The sequence below is a fragment of the Sebastes umbrosus genome, chromosome 10 (assembly GCF_015220745.1).
Source record: "Sebastes umbrosus isolate fSebUmb1 chromosome 10, fSebUmb1.pri, whole genome shotgun sequence".
Classification (NCBI taxonomy): Eukaryota; Metazoa; Chordata; class Actinopteri; order Perciformes; family Sebastidae; genus Sebastes; species Sebastes umbrosus.
This window is the reverse complement of record NC_051278.1, coordinates 15,123,027-15,143,842: the sequence shown is the minus strand read 5'-3', so window position 1 is coordinate 15,143,842 and position 20,816 is coordinate 15,123,027. Positions and strand designations below refer to the sequence as shown.

The window sequence follows — 20,816 nt, the reverse complement described above, 5'->3', positions numbered from 1 at the left end:
CACAGATGTCTATATTTATGAGCCTATTAAACCATGCATCTCAAGACTGTCAATCCTATGTTTATTGCTATAAATCATATATTGTAGTAAATTTCACTTTTATCTGCATCGCTATAAACAGTATCATTTGGTATTGATTTGTTATTAAAGGGGTAGTTTGAGTGTTTTGAAGTCGGGTTGTATGAGGTACTTATACATAGTATAAGTTTTACTTACAGTAGATGACGGTTGGCGTGCCCCCAGCATCGAGAAACAGACAGGAGCATCGGTACCGGAGCGACGCGATACAGTGCTGTGGATGGGGACAGCAGAAAAATGTATTTCAGCCACCTAAAAGAAAGGCCCACCTACAACAATTAATATCTGTTTTAAGTGTACGCTATTATTAGAATATTTTCCGATGGCAAACTGAACTGAGAGAGAAAAGTATCTATACTGTTTTGTCATCTGCAGACTTTGGAGAGAGCATAGATAAGAAGAAAGGGCTGTTTGACGGCAAGGTAAAGCTGTAAAAATATTCTAAATATAGCATAAACTTAAACGGATATTGATTTTTTTAGGTGGGCCTTTCTTTTGGGTGACTGAAATAAGTTTTTTCTGCTGTCCCCCGTAGACAACACTGTATTGCTTTGCTCCAATGTTGGCACTCCAAGTTGGGGGCGTGCCGAACATCATCTAATGTAAGTAATACACCTACTATGGATAAGTACCTCATACAACCCTACTTTGAAAACCTTAACTATTGCTATAAGGTGAAGCACAATCAACAAATATAAACGCAGCTATTCAAACAAATTTTTGCCGAAGCAGTGCTGTATGTCATCCAGGACTTGGTATCTTCTTGTTGGCCCTGCTAAATCTCCGTCCTTGTGTGACTTTCAACTCCAAGCCATGCTCCCTCAAGGATACATGTCTTAGCATAATACAGACAGCTTAGGAGCCATTGAGACGTGGTCCCTCTACACCGATAGGCAGACACTGCCAGGCGAGGAATCCCCCTCCCCCAAAACCAGCTTGTTGCCAGCACAAAGCCAACTCTGTGCTTCTCCAGCTTTGGCACCCTTGACCATTGACTCTATCTCGTTGACACCTCCCCTCCCCCAGACACACAGGATACAGTGTGGCAATGTATGGTTCACATCTACTTTAACAACCCTGTCTGTTACCATCACATTTAATGTCGATAGAAGGGCTGTGCAATGGGACATCTGGCATTCTCAGATTGAGTTGCTCACATTTTTATGTTTTTTTTCCCCACTATACACAGTTTTTATCATCTACTATCACCCTTTTGCTTGGAACTGTGCCATATACGGGGAGACTGGCAAGGTCAAATCCATCCCCACGGTCCCCAGCTGGCACTAGCCCCAGTGACAAGGGTGTCTGGGAGGGGGAGATGTTTTCATGCTGGATGCACAATTTGTCTAGTGTTTACTCTGCTGTCCATTTGCATCACTGACTGTAGACCTGATTGACATCAACATGAAGCCGCAGTCACAGAATGCCACTCTTTTTTTTTTCTTGGTGAGCTTGGAAATCTTCTCCTAGATTCTGCACATGATGCATGCATGATTTCCCAGCATGCAAAATTGCACAGTATCTTATTATGCAGTCCTGGATGACATCCACTCTCTAACTTTAACCATCACCACTCTACATGTCTAACCTGAACCCAGTGTTTTCCCTTTATTCATCCTGCAGCATCGCACCGCCGTGAGTCCATGAACGAGGCTTGAAGTGTCTAGTTAGTTCACATGTTTGTAATAACAGTAGGACAGTCCAGTGTCTGTTATCTAAACTGCTAAAGTCAGTTGAACAAGTGAAGTGTTGGTGTTACAAACTCAGTAGCGAACGACGCGCTAACGAGCTGAAGGAATCAGTGTTGTTGTGTTTTTAGCTGAGCTGGACCAGATAATATTCGGTTAAAACAGACCGGTGATGCTGTTTGACCCTCATTGTTCCTCGTGAAGTTTGACAGAAGTGATGTAATGTAGCCCCGGTGCGTTATATGTGGAGTGAGCACTCTGCTGGACTCCGTTTAAATGCTCCATTACTTGTCAGCAACTGGTAACTTAATGGTAACTTAGGAGGCAATTTGGCCTTGTGTGCTCTGATTAATTTGGCATGCAGTTAACACACCAGTCATAATATGTGTTAATGAAAACTCAACTCCTGGTATTTGCTCCTGGTGTTTGCCACCACTGTTTTGGAAGAAGGAAATAATGGGAGTAACAGGCGAACCAGCTTTAAAAGTGACATATTTTCTTCTAAAATAAGTGACGTGCAGTGGATCTTATTTATGCCGATGTGAAGAGTCGTTCATGTGGATTCCGAAACGCGACTGATAAATATTTGAAGAAACTTTAAAGTGTTCAATTTGAGAATGGCCCATCCGCCAAAGCAGTCAACCTCGGTGAAACCCTACTGTAACCTTAACCCAAACCTAATTTTAATCTTAAAGGAATAGTTCGACATTTTGGAAGTGAACATTTTAAAAGCTTAGCGTGAAGAGATTAATATCAATCTTCTCATCTAACTCTGGGCAAGAAAACAAATAAAACCTAAGTCTTAACACCCCAAACAGCTAAAATGCTGTCACTTTACATACATATTTTGAGTCTGAAGGTATTGAGACACATTGGTAGTGCATGTATACATGTGGATTTGCATCTTCTCACTTGCCAAACACTTCAATACATCACAGCATATTAATGCAGTGTTCCTACGTCATTCCACGTTGTTCTGCTCCTCACAGGCGTCTTTGAAATAAACCCCTTTAATGTCATCAAAATTAGCAAAGACCCACTGCAGTATATGTAACCCATCTGAGCAGATTATCAAGATACAAAACTGTGAAATCAGCTCACTGAAGATGCGCTTTTTCACACTGAATGCTTCCAAGAAAAACCCTAATCCAGTGATTTCAATCAGTTGTTTTACTGGGTTACAATCTTTCATCCTTTTATGTCACTCCAGCATCTATATATTATTTTTTTCACAGCTCTATCAGAAAATATCAATCTGAGTGCATAGCTGGATGTGCTTATTTAATATTCAGGTTTGCTACTGGGACAGTATGGTCCTGTATTGTTTATTACATAAGCACAACAGGGCTCCTTAACCCTGCAAGGAAATGTATAGTCACACCTGATGATGAACAGGATGACCTGATTTCCTGTATCTCCAGAGACATCTGTGCAGATGAAGGAGCGCAGTGCATTAGGCCTCCATTTCCCTTCTTCTACAGCCTGTCATGGAATCAATCCTACCTTTAGATGTGCTCTCTATAGGGAATGAATCAGGGAAGGTGCTGTGGTTTAACCTTCTCTGTCTTTCTCTCGCTCTCTATTTCCATCTGTGAATAGATCTATCCATCCATCCTTATATGTTGTCATCCTTCCTCTTCGTCCTCCTCCGAGATTAGCTCGCTGCCTCTTTCCGCTCTCTCATGCTGACTTTCTTTCCGCCTCTCTCTCTCTTTTTATCTCTCCTTGTCTTCTCCTCCCCCTCTCCCCCTCTCTCTCTCTGTCTCTCTCCCCTGTCTTGGTAGCGCGGCAGCTCTTGGAGCTGAGGGACTATGATTAGGACAGAAGAGAACTGGCTGTAAGACAGAGACAAACTCAGAACTGGGTCATCATTGTTTCTGTGTGAGGGCCCGCTCTGCAGATGAAAAGCTTGAAGACAAGAGGAGCAAACGATGCTCAATACAGCACCGGGAGCCCCAGACATTTCTGGGCTACAGAAATACTCATGCGAAAGGGGGGATCGGAACTGCAACACAGAATTTATGTAATAAGGGCTGAATAAAACATACTGCTGGCCCGCTTTTCTATCTCTGAACCCTTCAAGTTAGTAATCACCCATTGGATGGCTATAGCGGCGCGGCAGAGATGCAGTGCACAATCACAGAGAAGTGCAGCGGTCAGGAAGAACAAGACAGGGAAAACCTTGGTTGTCACAGGGTAATAGTATTTTGACACTGATCGTCATTTTTCTCCTGCTCTCTCATGCTTTATCTCTCTTTCTTGTCCTCTCTGCAGTCATCTCTCTCTCTCTGTCTTCCACCCCTTTAGCAGACAGTCTGACAGGGTCTGTCCCACTGGCCAACCATTCAGCACTCATCATGCGCATCATTTCCTCTCATCATTCCCCCTGGTGTGCTTCTTCCATCTCCTCTGGCCTGTTCACTCGCCATCAACCACTCCCCATAAACCCTTTTATTTGTGACCGTGTGTGTGTTTGTGCATCACTGTGTAGTGTATAGGCATAGCTATAATATAGGTATGCATACTATTACACGTAACCTGCTTCTACATATTGTTCGTGTCAGCGTGACTGCACATAACATTATCTCACCATACAGGATGTCACAGTGTGCGGTGTGGGGTAAAACGGGTTGTGTTGTCAGTTTAAAACAACCAGAGCTTGATGATAAAATATAAACTGTCATGTTTTTTAAGTCAAAGCAGCAAATTATGGTTTTATTTATCGTTTCACACATCGCGTTGAGAGCAACAAGTATCTCACCACAGATTTCTGCCGTGACAACTTAACGTCTACTGCTGTTAGTAAGAGCCACAGTCTTTGGCTTATGTGTGTGCACCGGAATATGTTCTTGAATCAGAAGGCGAACGGCACTACTTCTGTACTCTTAGCTGCTCCATTAGATGGCAATGTCTCTAAAATAAATTAGTTGAGCAATGTGAGAAGTCATCCTTTCTTGATTCTCACAAACATGGCTTCAAATGGAATATCCTGCATTTTGCATGTTGTTCTTGTGTTTTCTTCAACCTGATAGATTTGATGTTGCTTGTGTCAAACCTTTATTGCGGATCAGAATTAGTGGAGCCTTGGCCTACTTTCCAAACCATCGAGGAGCAAATAATCAGCCCGAGCTGAGGATTTGCCTGGCAGTCTCTCAAAACGTGGAAGCATCCTTTTTCTGCAAGTGTTGAGTTTCACGGAGAGACTCTCAAGAGCGTTCAGTGTTGCTGTCACGGGGAGAATACTGAGACTTTTACTGCCATCTAGAGTGTAATCGCAGGTGGTTCATGAGAGAGAGCTGTGTGGTTAGAAAGGATTTCTAAATATGTTTAAATGATTTACACGTTATACATGAAATGAATAGCTCTACTGTATTTGTGCATGTCACAGGTCAAAACTTAGACATGTTTTATTTCCCTACTTTTAATATACTGATTACAGTATTTACTCCAACAGACAATATGATTTTTTACTTTTTTTCTTTTGTGGTCTCTTTAGCTGCCTCTCCGCCTCCTTCCTAGACAAGCCGACTCCTCACAGCACAGAAGTAATGCCAGAACAGTTCTCAGTGCCAGAAATTGCCCGGAGGTTTATAAATGAAGTACTTGTTGTTCCGAGTGTGGGAAGATTTTTCTTTTTATTATACAAATAACCCAACACCGCCTAAAAAAAGAGAAAGCCAGGGATCATCAGAAGCTTAAAACTATTTTGCTGTATTATCCACCTCATTTGATTTCTTCCTCATGTTATGAATTTTTCTTCTTTTGTATTCTGCCCTCTGCTTCTTCCGCACAATTCAAAATATCCCGGCCACTCTTCGCTTATTGTGTTCCACAATGATTTTTCTAATCACCATTTTTCATCTTGCTTTAATTAAACCTTTTATTGGACAGAGACACGGGCCATTATGCTCTCTATATTTCACAAAGAATGGATTTGAAAATGACTAATACCTTATGCTGACCTTTCTCAATCACTGCCTGCTGGCAAGGCTATGCAAAGCAATTTCACCAACATATTTATCTCATCCAAAGCACACCTTAGACTTAATCCTAATGGCCTTTTCATTAGCCTTATAATTGAGCAGCGTGGAGAGTGTTGAAATGTCTCTCAGCCCCATGTCAGATCCAGCCTATACACATTAATTTGGGGTAGTTAAACCCACGTTAACCTCCAAGCGTAGTCATCAATCACGCACGTTCTCCCTACTTCATTCGTAATCTGACTGTGTGACGTAGTAAATAACCTGCTGAATGAAAAAGAGTCTGGCTCACATTTACATATCAGCTATGTGTGTCACAGGATTGGGGAACATTTAATGTAATTACTCGGGCTGTCCTCAACCAAAGAAATTCTTAGTCGACTAACACTCAAACGATTTTGTCGACTAATCGATTAGTTGATTTAAATCTGTAAAACTGAGTTTCTCCATGAAGAATCACATAAAAGCACCACTTTAAATCTTGTGTTTACCAGAGATGTGCTCATACATTTCTTGGAAATAAGTCTTTCAGCGTGAAAAAGCATTCAAAAAATGACTAATCGACTAAAGAAATCTTTGTCGACTGAGACCAAAACAACCGATTTGTTGACTAAGAGGGGGCGGCCCTAGTAATTACATTAATAAAAATAATATCATTACAAAATTCCGACTGTTCTTTCGTTTAACTATTATAAAACACATCACAAATCATAAATAAATGAGTATAGTAAGTATTTAACTGTTTTATATGAATGTTAGACACACAAAAATCAACTTAACCAAGAGTAATCAGATTAATCTGATTCCTCTGTACCTGATGAAGAGCCAATTTCACTACTATTCCTAATGTAATAAAGCAGAAGATTTAAAGGTTGCTAAACTATGTTGTAAGTCCTTGATAGAGGTAGAAAATCATAGTTTCAGTTTTGGACTCTGCACCTGGACAAGACAGCTGCGTGTATTTTGCACATTAATCAGATAAATCTACCATAGGATTACTGATTACAGTTCGAAGCATGTGATTTCCCCAACCCTGGGTATTCATCCAGACATGGAAGATGATTGTTATACATCGCCTGCTCTGTATGAATAATAGGATCTAATCAGAATCACTTCATAATCAGCCCCAAGAGGCGTTCTCATATGTGCCCCAATTCAGAACAATAGAAGTTTGTGGGACGGCCAGTAGATGGCAGTACTTCCTCAGCTTGTCTAGACTGGCAGTGAACGCAGTGAGAATATACCAGGGACAAAGGTCAAATAACACAGCGCTGTTGACCAGGAGAGGGTCAACACATAAATATCCCCGGGGACTTTCTCAAGTGCCTAGTGCGCCTACTTAGTGTGAGATTTTCCAGAGGAAAAGGCAGAAGTCCCATTTCCACCTCAGCAAAATGAAATCAGAAGCCCCTGGGATTTACTCTGACCTTCCTGGCTCTCACTGCTGCTGAGTGATTACTGAAATATAAGAGGCTAGAAGGTGTATTAACTACATGCGGGTTTACAGGACAGAGCTACATGACAATGAGAGACGATTTACATATATTAATAATGATCATCTTCTAATTAACATCTCACTAACTACCTCATTAACTGTAATTTAGAGTCTAGTGGAGCAGGCAGACAGTCACAGACGCACAAAGGGATTATTATGAAAACAGGAAGATACTATAGTGTCTGCATTAAGCAGCAATCCTTTACCGTACAGTATAATATAAGGCCAATGCCAGTCTTGTTTGTTTAACGTTTAGTGGACAGGAATTCCTTTGGTTCACTTCAGACCTGCATGCATTTTATTGGCTTGTGTGGGATTTGGGCAGGAAACCAGAGCTAATGCCCCCTCTCCCACTTCAAACGGATGCCAGGCACCCTTAAATGTCATGGGGTGGTTAGAGAGTTGAAGGAGGTGGGAGGGAGGGAGGTGGGGGATTGAGGAGTGAGAAGCTGCGGCTCGCTGGGCGAAAGAGAGAAATCCAGCCACACCGGGCTCGCCTCACAGCTTATCAGTGTGTGTGCTGGACGTAGCTTTACCGAGGCTGCTAAGGCAAACCAGATGCAGCGTAGGTTGCTCTGTGCCACTACGTGTCAGGTACAGCCTGGGTCAACCTGAGGCGCCTCGGTAGTGTAGGAGGAGGCCACTGTACAGTTCAAACTTGCTGCAGATGTTCCTGACTTGCATACAGTAGGGTGTTGGGTCCTGCGGTTCGTCCTCTTGACTTGACAGCATCTTTGAAACAGTTTTGAAGGTTTCATGGTGTCACTTCAATTACTCACCCCGGTGGAGTCACTCTGCGTTTTAGATTGACAACTTGCAGCGGTTTATAGTTGGAGTATCAAAGCCTGTGAGTGTGTGTTCTGGGGTGTGTTGGTCACTGGGAATCCCGCGGCGTCTTTCTACTCTTGCCAGCAGCAGTGTTTATAGGATTTTGTCTCATTTTCTCCAGTGTTAATTTATTTCCATAAAGGCAGCCATGACACATTCTCTCCTCTGCCTTCTGTCTCTTGTGTGGCTTTACTTTACTGAGCTATGAAGTCTCTCTGTGCTGAATGGAAGAACAAACCGGGTTGACCTCAGTCAATGCTGCATGGTTATTTTGACGATGAGCATCATCATCATTGTCAATTTCTCTCCATCTCTGCGTCTCTCCCTTCTATCTCCCACCATCTCTGTCTTCAGCTCGACGTGTCTACACCCTGCTATTGCATTGTTTTGTGGTTTTGAATAATTTCTCACCATATTACGCTTTCTGAGGTTCGTCATTATAGTTAATCTAGTCAGTGGGTAAATGAACATGTTGTAGCATGGTTGACTTAATTTCGCATGTCTGTGACTAAGTCTCTCAAATCTCCAGTATCATACTCCTCCCTCCCTGTGGGACTGTTTGGCAACCAGAAAAATACGTCTCTCTTGTCTTCAGGATTATATGGAGCTCATTTGCCTTTGATTGCAAAACCATTAATGCACAAATGTGTTGGTGACTGACCTGTGACCTTTCTCATCCGCTGACAAGCGAAACTGGTCTCATCATTTCTCCTCTCAGGCTCTTTGGACCCCAGGGGTCTGGGTCACGGTTTGGTAGTGTTTGTGCTGTCTTTCTGTCAGACTTGCATGATCCACTGCCACTTAACGACGGAGAACAAGGCTGAGAAATGAGGCATTTCCGGGCCCAAGGGTTTATTCCTACAGCACAGTGGATTACATTACAACATAGAAAGGGGAGACGTGACTTATTTTTTAAAGAAATCGTCTGCTCTGAGCACAGTTTCAGACCATCCTAGTGTCTAATCTTCAAAGGGAAATCAGGATACAAAGCTTTCGGATGTGTCTTTACACTACGTCACATATTTTCTGACTCTATCCTGTTTCTATCTGTGTTTTTAAAACAGTGAAGCATGCTGTGTCCTCATCAGGCTCACATTGTTGTACCCTCAGAAATGACTGAGAATGCTAAAAAAGAAATGTTTATCGCATATCCAGCGGAGCAAAGCTCTGCCTCTGTGTTTCTTCCTTTTATTTTTCTTTTTCCCTCATGCCACAAATATGATGTAAAACAAGAGGATGAATAGAAAAAAGAAGTGAATGTAGTCTTTGTTTGTGTTCTTGTTTTTTTTCTGGAAATATGTTTTTCATAGGCAATGTTATGCACATACATTGAAACAATATGGATTACACATTACTACCTACCAAGCTCAAAGTTATGTACATGTGGTGAAGCTTTAAAGTAGGAAAAAAGTCACATAAAAACACAGCCGTATTACTGTTTGACATTCACGACTAAAAGACTTTTAGCAACAATCTATGAAGTACATTTCCATACAATAAACATGTTCACATATGGAGGTAAATAACTAACTAACAGAAGATGACATAGTATTTTACATTATGGGTCATCACCACTGTTTCTCTCAGTCTCTGTAGTCGTCTCTTTTCTCTCTGTCGTATCATCAGATGGCCATCACCTTCCGTCGCGCAGGGGTTTCCATGGTGACCACATCCCTTTCTGGGCAGATTGTTTGCATGGGATCGGGGTTGACGATGCGCTGCAGGACCAGAGGGTGCTGCTGGGAGGTGGGGGTTGGCGGGGGCTGACGAAGGACAACAATTTTAGCGCTGGGTCCCTGCAGCAGGATGTCAGTCAGCTCTTCCTGTGTGGAGTCGACCACCGGCACACCGTTCACCTCCACCAGTCTACAAGTTCAATTACACACACGCAAAAATACAGTATGTCAAACAAAACATTTAGAAAGTTAGAAAAACACAATACATCACAGGATTCTCTCTACAGGTAAAGACAGGACCTTTGTAATGCTTATTTATCAAGCAAGAAATAATAAAGAGATCACCTTTACACAAAGCTAATTAAAATTTCCCTTCATTAGTTTTATTTATAGCCAATCGGATAACACTGACAGCGAAATAGCAACCCTTTGTATTTCTTGATTAGCTGTTTAAAGAGCATTGGCACAGATGTTGCGATAAGTGAACACACACAGTGAGGCTCAAAGACTCTTTTCGGCTTCTGTGGTTGTGTCTCTGCACCATCATGCAGACTTGTCTTTCTTACGGCGGGATTATCTCAAAGAGGGACGTCAACTGCACTGTGTGTGTATGTTTGAGTTTGAGAGTGTTGTGTTTCTAAGCATGTACTTGTAATGCAGTAATCGCTTAATTATGTGAAGTTATTTTATCTGCTCCTTTTCACTCTCTTCTGCATCCAAGTATTACGTTACAGTGTTTGCTTGCTTTGGGGCTAATATCGGATGGGTTTCCATAGCTACCAAGCATAGAACAATAGAGCGGTGAAAGAAATGGGAGGGATGAGTGACATACTGGATATCACTCTCACTATCTACAGTAGGTGGCCTCTGTGAACACTAACCAGGTATTTGCCATTAAGCCTGGATAAATTACTTGGTTTCTTTTGTATGAGTCCGTGTGTTACCTGTCTTCCACACACAGGTGAGAGTTGTCCACTTTGACCACCACTAGTCCGCTGCCTTCTCTGTAGCGCCACGTGAAGCCATAATGGCCATCACGATTGTGGTTCTCCTGTACAACCAGCAGCATGGCGGGAGACTGCGGTGACACCAGCTGGCTCAGGCTACCAATGGCCAGACTCTTTTTCCGAGCTTTCTCCTGAATGTAGAAACAAGCAAGAACACATCACAAATGAAAGGGCACACACTGCTTCAATGCAAATGGTTCAGATTTTAAGCCATCGCCAATTTGTGGTGAATTGATATAAATGTCATGTGTGTGACACAAGAGGTGGTATTTTTATAGGCCAATTTCATGCTTTCATTTTTCCACTTAAGTCATATACTCTTACCCTATGTAATAATAGCTCACTTGTAGTATATTTGCATTAAAGGAGCAGTGTGTAGGATCTGGCGGTATCTAATGGTGTGGTTGCAGATTGGCCGACGCAAAAACGCAAATGGCCGTCTCTAGAGACAGTTGTTGTAAGAGTAGTGTAGGTCATTTGGAGCAGAGATGGAGAGCGGGTGGTGAAGCAAGAGAGAGAGAGCGGCGGTAACGGCTGCAAATAACATTATTGACTCCGGCCCAAACAGGAAAAGTTGACAGTGTTTGGTTTGTCCGTTCTGGGCTACTATAGAAACATGGTGGTGCAACATGGCAGACTCCGTGGAGAAGACCTGCTCCCTATGTAGATATAAAGAGCTCATTCTAAGGTAACGAAAAGGCAATTCTTATTTTGAGGTGATTATACACTAAAGAAAACATACTTATTAATATTATATTCCATTTCTGTCAAATGATCCTCCTAATTGTTACACACTGGTCCTTTAAGTAAAGTAAATAGCTCAGCATTTTGGGAAATACATTTATTAATTTCCTTGCTGAGAATTAGATGAGATATCTAACAGCCAGGAGAGGGTTAACGTATCTTAGCATAAAGACACAGGGAAACAGGGAGAAACAGACACCCGGGCTCTGTCCAAAGGCTACCAGCACCTGTAAAGCTAACTAACTAACATGTTTTAACTTGTTTGTTTATTCAGGACAAAAACCGAAGTGTAAAAACGTCAAGTTGTGTTTTTTACGGGGAGTTATGTGCTGGATTGTTTCTTGGCCAGGTGCAGTGACTACCCGGAGTCTTGTCAACACTGTGAGTTTGTCAACCACACTGGGATGACATGAAGCCCCTTGTAAAAGAACAACTTGTTGCTTTTATATTTAGGTTTTTGTATGGACTATACAAACAATATGTAACATGTTCATTAGTGAGCTTTAGAGCTCAGCTGGTAGGCAGATGTTTTGCCTTTGGACGGAGCCAGGCTCACTAATACCTCCTGTTTCCAGTATTTATCATTTAACTCTGCAAGAAAATGAAAAGTGTGTTTTCCAAAATGTTGAACTATTCCTTTAAGGTACTGTTAATGGCAGATAGTTAAAGAGATTCAAATAACACATTCTCACACCCAACTTGTCCAATGCCACCGCTTGGTCAGTGCCCCTCGGCATCGGCGACCGACGCACGGGGTGCCCCTCTTTTGGACGGACCAAGGATGGCGTGTTAATATACGCTTGTTACATGCATGGTGTCCTTTCAAAATAAACTTCTATTTTCACTGAAAATTAGGTTTAGGCAACACAGGAAACGGTCATGGTTGACATTAACTTCACTGACTTACGACTAACGTGACTCACAATACTGACGACTGACTACAGACTACTGTCTTTACTGACTAAAGACAGACGTGACAAAAAAGTCAACTTTACTATTGGTTTCACATGGGACACGACCACTGGTCTCCTGGTCGAAAGTCTTGTTTGTTTGACTCATCAACCACCCGTTCCACCTGCCCTGAACGGACTCAGTTCATCACATACTGTTGCTAAAGGGTGCCTCCGTGTGTTGGTTTGCGATGCCGAGGGGTATTTCACAAGTGAGAACGGGTTGATTCCAAAGAAGCCAAGAGCAACCGATTGCATTGTTATCTTTATTATCTTTATCACAACTCTATTGAGTCATAGAGTCTTTAAAACTTTCAATGGTCTGTCTTTGTACCTCTGAAACATTATTTCCTCAAGATAAAACTGTAACATTAGTTCTTGGAAAAAGCTTACAAATCCCACTACATGCAGGTCCCCAGGAGATAAGACTGAAGCTGCGTCAAAGCCAGAAGACCACCAAGATGTAATGATTAGCTTTCAAAGAGATCACACCACAAGTAGCTTGCAGGGATCAGGAATAACTTGTGAGTCTGACCACTGAATTCCAATGTCCCCTTATCCAGCCTCTTGGCATACTCCCCCCCCCCTCTCCCTGAATGGCATGTGAATGCCTCGCAGCGATAGATGCCGCCTTGCGAGGGTCAGGGGTCAAAGCTAAGGCTTCTCTCCCCTCAGACAAGTTGGCCAGACAGGATATATCCACGGAAACGCAGCCCAAGCCCCTTGAGAAGCACACTCTAATGCGCATCATTTTCCCTTTTAGTTTGCCTCGATGTTGGACGCATGCCAAGAGGCCAAGAAATTTTCTCTTCATATTTTTCTTGTTTATCTACGAGATCAAATCGTAACCTACCTGGGCCAGACACAGGGCACATATCCCATAAACACAACTGACACGACCAATGAACTGCTAGTAGGCAATAAAACAGGGCTGTTCAAGATCACAAAGGTGGAGAAACAATGGCTCACCATTTTTCTCTATAAAAAGAAAGAAAGTGATTTTAAGTTGCAAATCTCTTAAACACCATAATTTGCCTCCATCACAGGAAGCTACAACATGATCTGTGAAAGGACTTTGTTTCCCGCAGTGGGAGAAATGATCCTCCGACAGCTCAGACAACATAGATGCTAAGTGGAAGGGATTGCATTTCATTTATAATGATGGGTGTTGGTAGTTCTGAATTCGGTGGTGTCATTCTGCTCCAACAGCAGAGATCTTTAACACAGTCAACCTTGGTGTAGAAAATGGAGGACAGATTAATTGGAGACAATATGACCACCATGATCAACCACAACTGGTATCATGATGTTTCTATTTAAAAACTGGAGACATCCTATCCATTCCTTAAACTCAGAGGCATGCCATGGCAAAGAGGTGGCAGATTTTTCTCACAACTCAATCCATCCTCAACGGACATGTGAGACTGAATAGTGGGCAAAAACAGTAATTCTTCCAATTTCCCCTCTTTAATAGTCTGCCGAAGTTTTTGAGTTGTCCAAGCTAAAGTGCTTATTTAAAATAATTTCCGCTATTTGTTGTCCTTCCCCTCCTCCCTTCACTCTCTCCTTCTGTTTCTCTTTCTCCTTCCCTCTCGGCTGCTTTATTGATGCTCTCCAGTTGCAATAGATCCCCGAGATTAGACTGCCCATGATGAAATATTTCCTTATTGTCTGTAATGCGGGGCAGCCTACGAGACCAAACACGGGGCGGTCTGCTCCTTATTAGAGCGGCAGCTCCATCAGTTCCCAGGCTGCTCCTCAGCTCTGACCTGTGTGTTAACTCTGATTAGGTCATATGATAAACATTAGCGCTGCTGCTTTTCCCACAAACTCAGCACCTAAAAAAGCGTGGCCCCGGGGCGGCAACGTGACACGGGGCACCTTTCAAAGCCGAAGCCGCGTGTGTCCTTTCATGGCACCTCGTTAGGGCTTCTCCAACGGGATAAAAGAGCCACATTAAAAAAGAAGTAGGCTCCTCCGGGGATAGATGGAGATAGTTTTACACATGCTGGCCCACTTCTCCATTGCACTCTCCCAGTGGCTTTTGTCACACACATTCCATTGTTGGTATGGTCACAGGCTCTCGGATGTCAGCGCTAAACATCATTTTCTCCGAAAAAAAAGTGCGTGTTCATCCAAAGCACTCCCCTCAGCCTTGTATAGCCAGTCTCAACTGCACAACTTACCGAAACAGAGTTGACTGAATGGAGCATTGTGTTGTCACTCAGGAGAACAGTGAGGAGAAGATCAAAGATGATGGACATAATAGTGTCACATAATGATCTACCACATCAGGAAGCTGTTACCACCTTTCCTAGTGGGCTAATTCCGCTGCTGGACAATTAAATGAACTAATATATGAACTTCACATGTTGTCTGTGATTATCACAATATGGCTTTCATTAGTGAAGAAAGGGCCAGTTTTCTGTGCATGTTTCACAAGTTGTTGTGATTTGGTTTAAGACGTTGGGGAAACAGTATTGGCCTTGACGTTATTGTCCAAAAATGGCAATCTTTTCTATCTTCAGCAGAAGTTTGATTTTATTATCCCATACCAAGCATGCTTCTCTCAATAACTAGCGTCGTTTCTGTGCAAATCTCAGTTTCTCATTGTTTATTTTTAGCAATCAAAACATTCTCTGACTCAGACCGTACAGCTTTCCCACATATTGGTGTGACTGTGTTTCACATGCTATCGATTAAACTCCGCTGACTGAGCTCCAGACCTGCAGCTTGTTGGTTAAATTCTGCAGCAGTGCAAATGATCTATGATGAAAGGTATTGGTCATCTTTGATCAGTGGTACCTTAACATAGCTTTCTTGCAAAGCATTTTGGAGGTGAGCCACCTGCCGGTTGAGATGCACCATGGAAATTTCCTCCTTGAACACTTGGCAGTTCAGTTTCATCTTTTCCAAGAGACGAACGTCCAACTGTCTGAATAGCAAAAGACCACATTTCAGAAAAGGTCACGGATATACATATATACAGTACAGTATGGTTTATGAAATATGTAGTTAAGGTTTTGTGTGAATTTCACCAGAGTTAAATGAACATAGCAGATGGTTTAATTTTCTTGTAGGGGCAATGCTTTGACATATTTGGACTTTTTTGACTAAGTGGAGTAGCCATATCTCTACATTGATCTCCTGCAAATCAAATCATCTACCAATAACCCAAAATCCAATGGAAAAATCCCATTGGCTTTTTGTCGAGGGAACCAGTGCGATGCTAACTTCTGGGTTGGCCTACAAAAATACGTCATCCTGCACCAATATATTGTGGAGACCTGCAGGTAGGACTACATTTTTTCTGTCATTTGATTTGGTGAAACAAAAGCCACGTCCCCTAAAAGTCTCAAAAGACTATTAGCTACTATTAGCTATCTATTCACTTATTCATTAACTGTTTCCATCCCCTGATTACTTTTTGGTTTACAGTACCATCACATATGGTATATTCGGGTGGATGATAGCCTAACACAAACAAGACATTAGACATTTGCTCAAATTTACAGTACATTCAGATCAATGGGCATTTTGTAATCTCTCATCTAACTGCTTTTTAAGTCTTTGGAAGGTGGACGAAAAGTTGTATGCATTGTTGAACAAGCTACTAATTAACAGAGGCAGTCGACCTACTTCTTCCTGTGAGCAGTGGCGTTGTTAATGTTGTCTCTGAGGGTCTGCAGGCTCTGCCTCTTGTCATCCAGTCGGCTTTTAACCGACTCCAGCCTCTGCTTCAGCTCAGCAGAGCCCAGTTCGTCTACATCCACATCTCCATCCATGTTCTTTATCTCTGAGCAAAACGCTACCAGGCCGTGGTGGAGCTCCTGGACCTATGGGTTCAAAACATAAGTGGTGATTATATTCACTACTAAGTTAATACATTCACCACAGGTATAGCAGCATGAGATGAGAGTGTTTCTTTTACATATTTGTATAGATGTAGCTGAAGAGAGATATTGACCTGCAGGATGACATTTTGTAGCGAGTCCACCTGTTGGTTTAGCTCCCTGATCCTCTCTTCCTTAGCTGGCTGGTTCACCTGGACATTTTTGTTGATGTTGCTGTTCTCATTAGAGCTGTTGACTTCTGGATCATTTTGTGAAGCAGTACCTGATGACTTGTCCTACAGTATGATGCAAAAACATACAGAAAGGTATCTTGTTAAATGTTATATGTAGGGTAAAGCCTGGTATCTTACATATAACTGATCAGCGTTACCGTTTTACACAAGTGCAGCTCCAATTGTCTGTTCTCTGATGTCAGTAGGCTCCCAATCTGCTGATCGGGTGCAAGCTCCTCTGATGAACCTTAAAGCCAAAGCACATGTACAGTATATGAATATGTGTCTGTTTTGTTTTCTAGATAAAGACTACATGATGTGCTGTGCACCTTTCTTTTCTTTCAGTATGAAGAGGCTCTTATCTTCTGTCACTCCCAACATTTTGATGCATGAATCCATGATTTTTGCCACTGTTGTTTCCTTTGGGGTTCTGAGATGAACTATCCGCTCTGATGCTGCAACACAACATGACACAACAATGGGAAGTATTATAGAGGCCTGATTTATTCTCACATTAGTGTCTATTGTGAATATCAAAGCAACAACTAACCCACAGGCCACACACTGCATGATGTGGCTGTGTGTGTCCATAAGTGAATATTTAGTATTCACATCCACATATATATGCTGTAAATGTAGGTTTTCTCCATAGTATCTTAGTTATAATACACTGCATATATTTAACCTTTTACTCACCATTAATAGTAATCTCTATCAGTTGAGAATTCCTCTGTGTCGTGTAGTTTGGGCTGTTGTTTCTTCAGTGGAAAAAAAGACCAAGAGATTAAAATGAAGCTTGTTTTTTTGTTTTCATTGTATATATGAGAGGCTCTATACCTGAGCTTGAGGGAACGCCGATTCATGCTCAGGCAGCTCACATGAGGAGCCGACTTAGATTTGCTCATTGACACTAATGTTGCAGTGAATGTCTCAACATTGTTAGGGCCCAAGGATTCTATAGTAAAAAAGAAACATTAGTAAACATGCTTCATTTGCCAGCTGTCTAGGTAAATGTTCATTTGTCATGTTGTAATGATAAAAGTGTACCGAGCAGAGAGTTGAGTCTCTGGGTGCTGGTGCTGGGAGGGTGCAGCTCATTATAAATGGCCGACAGTAGCTGCTCCCTATCTTCCAGCGTGGCGATATGGAGGATGTCTAGAGTGTTCACATCCACAGAAGCTATGTCTGCTCCACACAGTTTTACCTCTGAAAGAGAAACATTCAGTCATACACCTATATAGTTAAAGAAATCTGAGAGATGTATCGCAGCCAATAAGCTATAATCCACTGCAAACATTTGAAAAAGACTTGACAAACATGAAGAAGGCAATGTTTGTCTAAAAGCAAATGACAAGTCTTTGCATACCTGAACGCCATTTCATTTTTAAAAAGAAAAATGTGGAAATTTGACATGTAGTAATATACAAGTGACATCTTTATAAGAGAGAAAGTAGAACACATGTAAAAATTAATATGTAACTGTTAGCATTTACAAAAATATACTAAGTTTTATGCCAAATTCACAGCAGGCAGAGGCAAAATGCGGCTTGCCGCAATAATTACATCTTTCTGCGGCCGTAGGCGTATTCATGTGTTTCAGATGTGAAGAAAATCTTTGTAACATAAGTCAACATGTCACAAGATCTATTTACTGATCGGCTGTGGGTCCTCTCTGGCTGCACTGTGCCACTAAATGTTAAACTTTTCCCAACTTTTGTCTGGCCGCAGAATGAAATGACTTCAGTTCACTGAGCTCAGGAACGGCCGCAGCAGCTTTTCATAGACATTGCATGGCAACACACCGCATTCGGCGTTACAGACGCTTTCAGCTATTAGCTACTTTACTACATTACTAAAGGAATGTAAGACAATAAATATTATCAGAAATTCATCATGCTGGAACTAGACAATGGAGAAAGGCCTAAATGTAGTTTTTCTTAAGGTAAAAGGGAAACTCTAATGACACATATACCTAATAATTTAACCCAAAGCATAGACTACAAGCGCTATGAAGAATAGTCAGACAAGTTTATTATTGCATAATAGGGATGCTAATTTTGAAAAATGTTCTTAACCAATAACCGAACCTCGTTAACTGGTTATTAACCGTTAACCGGCAAGATTTGTGCCTCGCATGCAGCAGTGCGCCAGCTGCAGTGTATGAAGACAACAGACAACTGGCCGCCAAGTTCAACCGTACGGGAGCGTATGCTGCGTTCACTGTCTCCAGTTCACCGTCCGGGAGCGTTAATTTAGCAGGCAGTCACTTTCCCAGTAAAAGTCTCCACCACACATTTAGTTTAGTTTAGCAGGTTGTTCGCTGTGTGTCTGCCCGACGTAACTACAAATCTGTCTGTCCGGATTAATGATAGCGATTGTCCTACAAACAGTGTGTGTGTTTGCTTCTAGCATTGCAGTTGGCTCTGTGCCCGCTGTAGCCACACACATACTCTCTGTCAGCGGGGCGTAACTTCAGCGAGTTTCCGACCGACTGTGTTGTCGGTGAATAAATGCTATGAGGCTACATCTCCTACGCTCAAGCGAAGGGGACCAGCTATTCCCCTTCAAGTGACGAGTTTTTCTCAGCTTTTTAATTAGTTATTAACGTTTCTTTTAACCGTTTTAACCGATAGCGTTAATCGGTTAAAATGCTTAATGTCGGTTAACGGTTAAACGGTTAATTATTAACATCCCTATTGCATAATATGATTTATGCAGTAATGGTGTCAAGTTTAATCTTTAAAATTATCCTCATCTCCTTTTCTTCTTAAGTAATTGACGTTTCATAAAACAGTTTTGATTTGATTTGCGGTTTACATAAACCAAATTGGCAATGTCTGCCTCTGTTATGTCACCAAAGGGCTGGGAAAGGAGGCTGTCAGAAAAATGTGTTTTACCTCTGATGAAAGGAAGACATTTCTGCAGTCCAATACTGGTAAACCAATGGCAGACTTCCTCTGTGCTCAGAGCCTTAAGACATTTGGCCACTTGCCTGTCCATGTTCTGGGAAGAAGGAAAGGTTACATACCTGCTGCTTATACCACATTCTATGTGGAGCAACTGATTTTATTCACACTACACTGCAGAAAAACAATCATTACAATACAATACAATACAATAAAACTTTATTGTCCACCAGGGTGGAAATTTGTCTTCATACTATGTCATAGTACTCTACACACAAGCAACATATTCTTTAAACCATTGTTTTGAGATGTGATACAGTACAGTATATATGTATTTTTAAATTTGCTCAATCCAAAAAGTATGCAACGGTTGAGAATTGCAAAGAGGGCGAACCATGACGCACAGAGATGATTCAAACTGCTGCATGTGAAAACCTATTCAGTAGGAGGTGAGACATCAAGACGAAACATTGGTTAAACTCCAATGTACTTCGTCATTGTCTGTGTTACTAATCCATTCAAAGAAAGTATGACTGTGATGGATATCCGTGTTTCGACATATCTAAACAGCAAATAAACACATATTTTTGTGTTAACTGTAAACAAATGTTTAAAAAGGACAAAGAAGTGTTTACCTAAACACAGGTTTCTATGTAATCGTTGCCTTAGTCACAGATTCTCTGTTTATGGTGTTCCTGTGGGAAGAAAACTACTGTGTTCCCTGCTGCCAATAGAGGCTTTACAAGGTGACTGTGGAGTGATTAGATGAATTGAAGTGAGAGGTTTGCCATGTCTTAGCGATTTCACTATTATGTTATAAGACAGAGACGTTTGGAAAAAAATATTAGGTCATAATTTACCAAAACTACATAAATAATCCATAGCTTCAGCCATTTTTGTGTAATTTGGGGTCCCAGTGTGGGGCTCTAGTGTGGGGCGTGTCTGCTTTAAGATACATGTTGCATAAATTACTCATACTGTATGAGGAAAATAAAACCGTTGATAATGTGTGGAGATAATAAGTGCAGGATGTGAGCAATTTGCCTTTAAAATAAGAAAACATTTTTTTCCGTTTTGTGTTTCAGCTAACACATAGATCGCTAAGGAGACGAGCAATCTTGCTTGGCAAATCCTGGACACAGAGATGAAAATCCTAAGACTATTTGCAGAGTCATTGCTTTGACAGATCAAGGGAGCAGGGAAATATAAACAGAGCGTATTCTGTAATTGCGGCAGCCCTGGGCTGTGTGCTGATGCCACCCTGAAGGCCCAGCTTTGATGGTTTACAGTACCTTCTCAGGGAAGTTTCCATTCTGATCCTTAGACTGAGGCATATATGATGCTGCATGAAAGGCATCATAAAACAGAGAGTTGTGTTATTTTTTAATGACATATCAG

At 41.7% G+C, this 20,816-nt stretch overlaps 1 protein-coding gene and 1 long non-coding RNA gene across 3 annotated transcripts in view; one reads left to right on the top strand and one right to left on the bottom strand.

The window, feature by feature from the left end:
• The window catches only part of LOC119495694, a 92,666-nt gene extending 86,859 nt beyond the window's left edge, over window positions 1–5,807 (top strand). Inside the window, exon 7 of one of the 2 annotated variants that reach the window (XR_005208539.1) lies at window positions 5,263–5,807. This is a non-coding gene — a long non-coding RNA (uncharacterized LOC119495694). Of the gene's footprint in view, window positions 1–4,073; window positions 4,631–5,262 lie in introns of those variants that run through there. The other variant, XR_005208544.1, reaches the window with a different exon arrangement.
• A 3,884-nt stretch (window positions 5,808–9,691) lies between these two features.
• On the bottom strand, window positions 9,692–20,771 carry LOC119495744. Its single transcript, XM_037782504.1, has 12 exons — window positions 20,711–20,771; window positions 19,410–19,515; window positions 17,560–17,718; window positions 17,350–17,467; window positions 17,209–17,270; window positions 16,842–16,967; window positions 16,671–16,759; window positions 16,414–16,575; window positions 16,086–16,282; window positions 15,252–15,381; window positions 10,690–10,883; window positions 9,692–9,935 (listed from the first exon to the last, which is right to left on the bottom strand). Exons 1-12 carry the CDS (start codon window positions 20,750–20,752, stop codon window positions 9,692–9,694), a joined length of 1,629 nt encoding a protein of 542 aa, XP_037638432.1. The 5' UTR covers window positions 20,753–20,771.
• Between the last annotated feature and the right edge of the window lie 45 nt (window positions 20,772–20,816).

Bases quoted from the DNA above. Each gene is read 5' to 3' on its own strand.
- LOC119495744 (XM_037782504.1), bottom strand. From the start codon at position 20,752: ATGCCTCAGTCTAAGGATCAGAATGGAAACTTCCCTGAGAAG. The intron at 16,283-16,413 runs GTCAATATCTCT...TTGAACCCATAG, and splicing joins TACAAAATGTCATCCTGCAG to GTCCAGGAGCTCCACCACGG. The intron at 9,936-10,689 runs GTAACACACGGA...TTGAACTTGTAG, and splicing joins CACCTGTGTGTGGAAGACAG to ACTGGTGGAGGTGAACGGTG.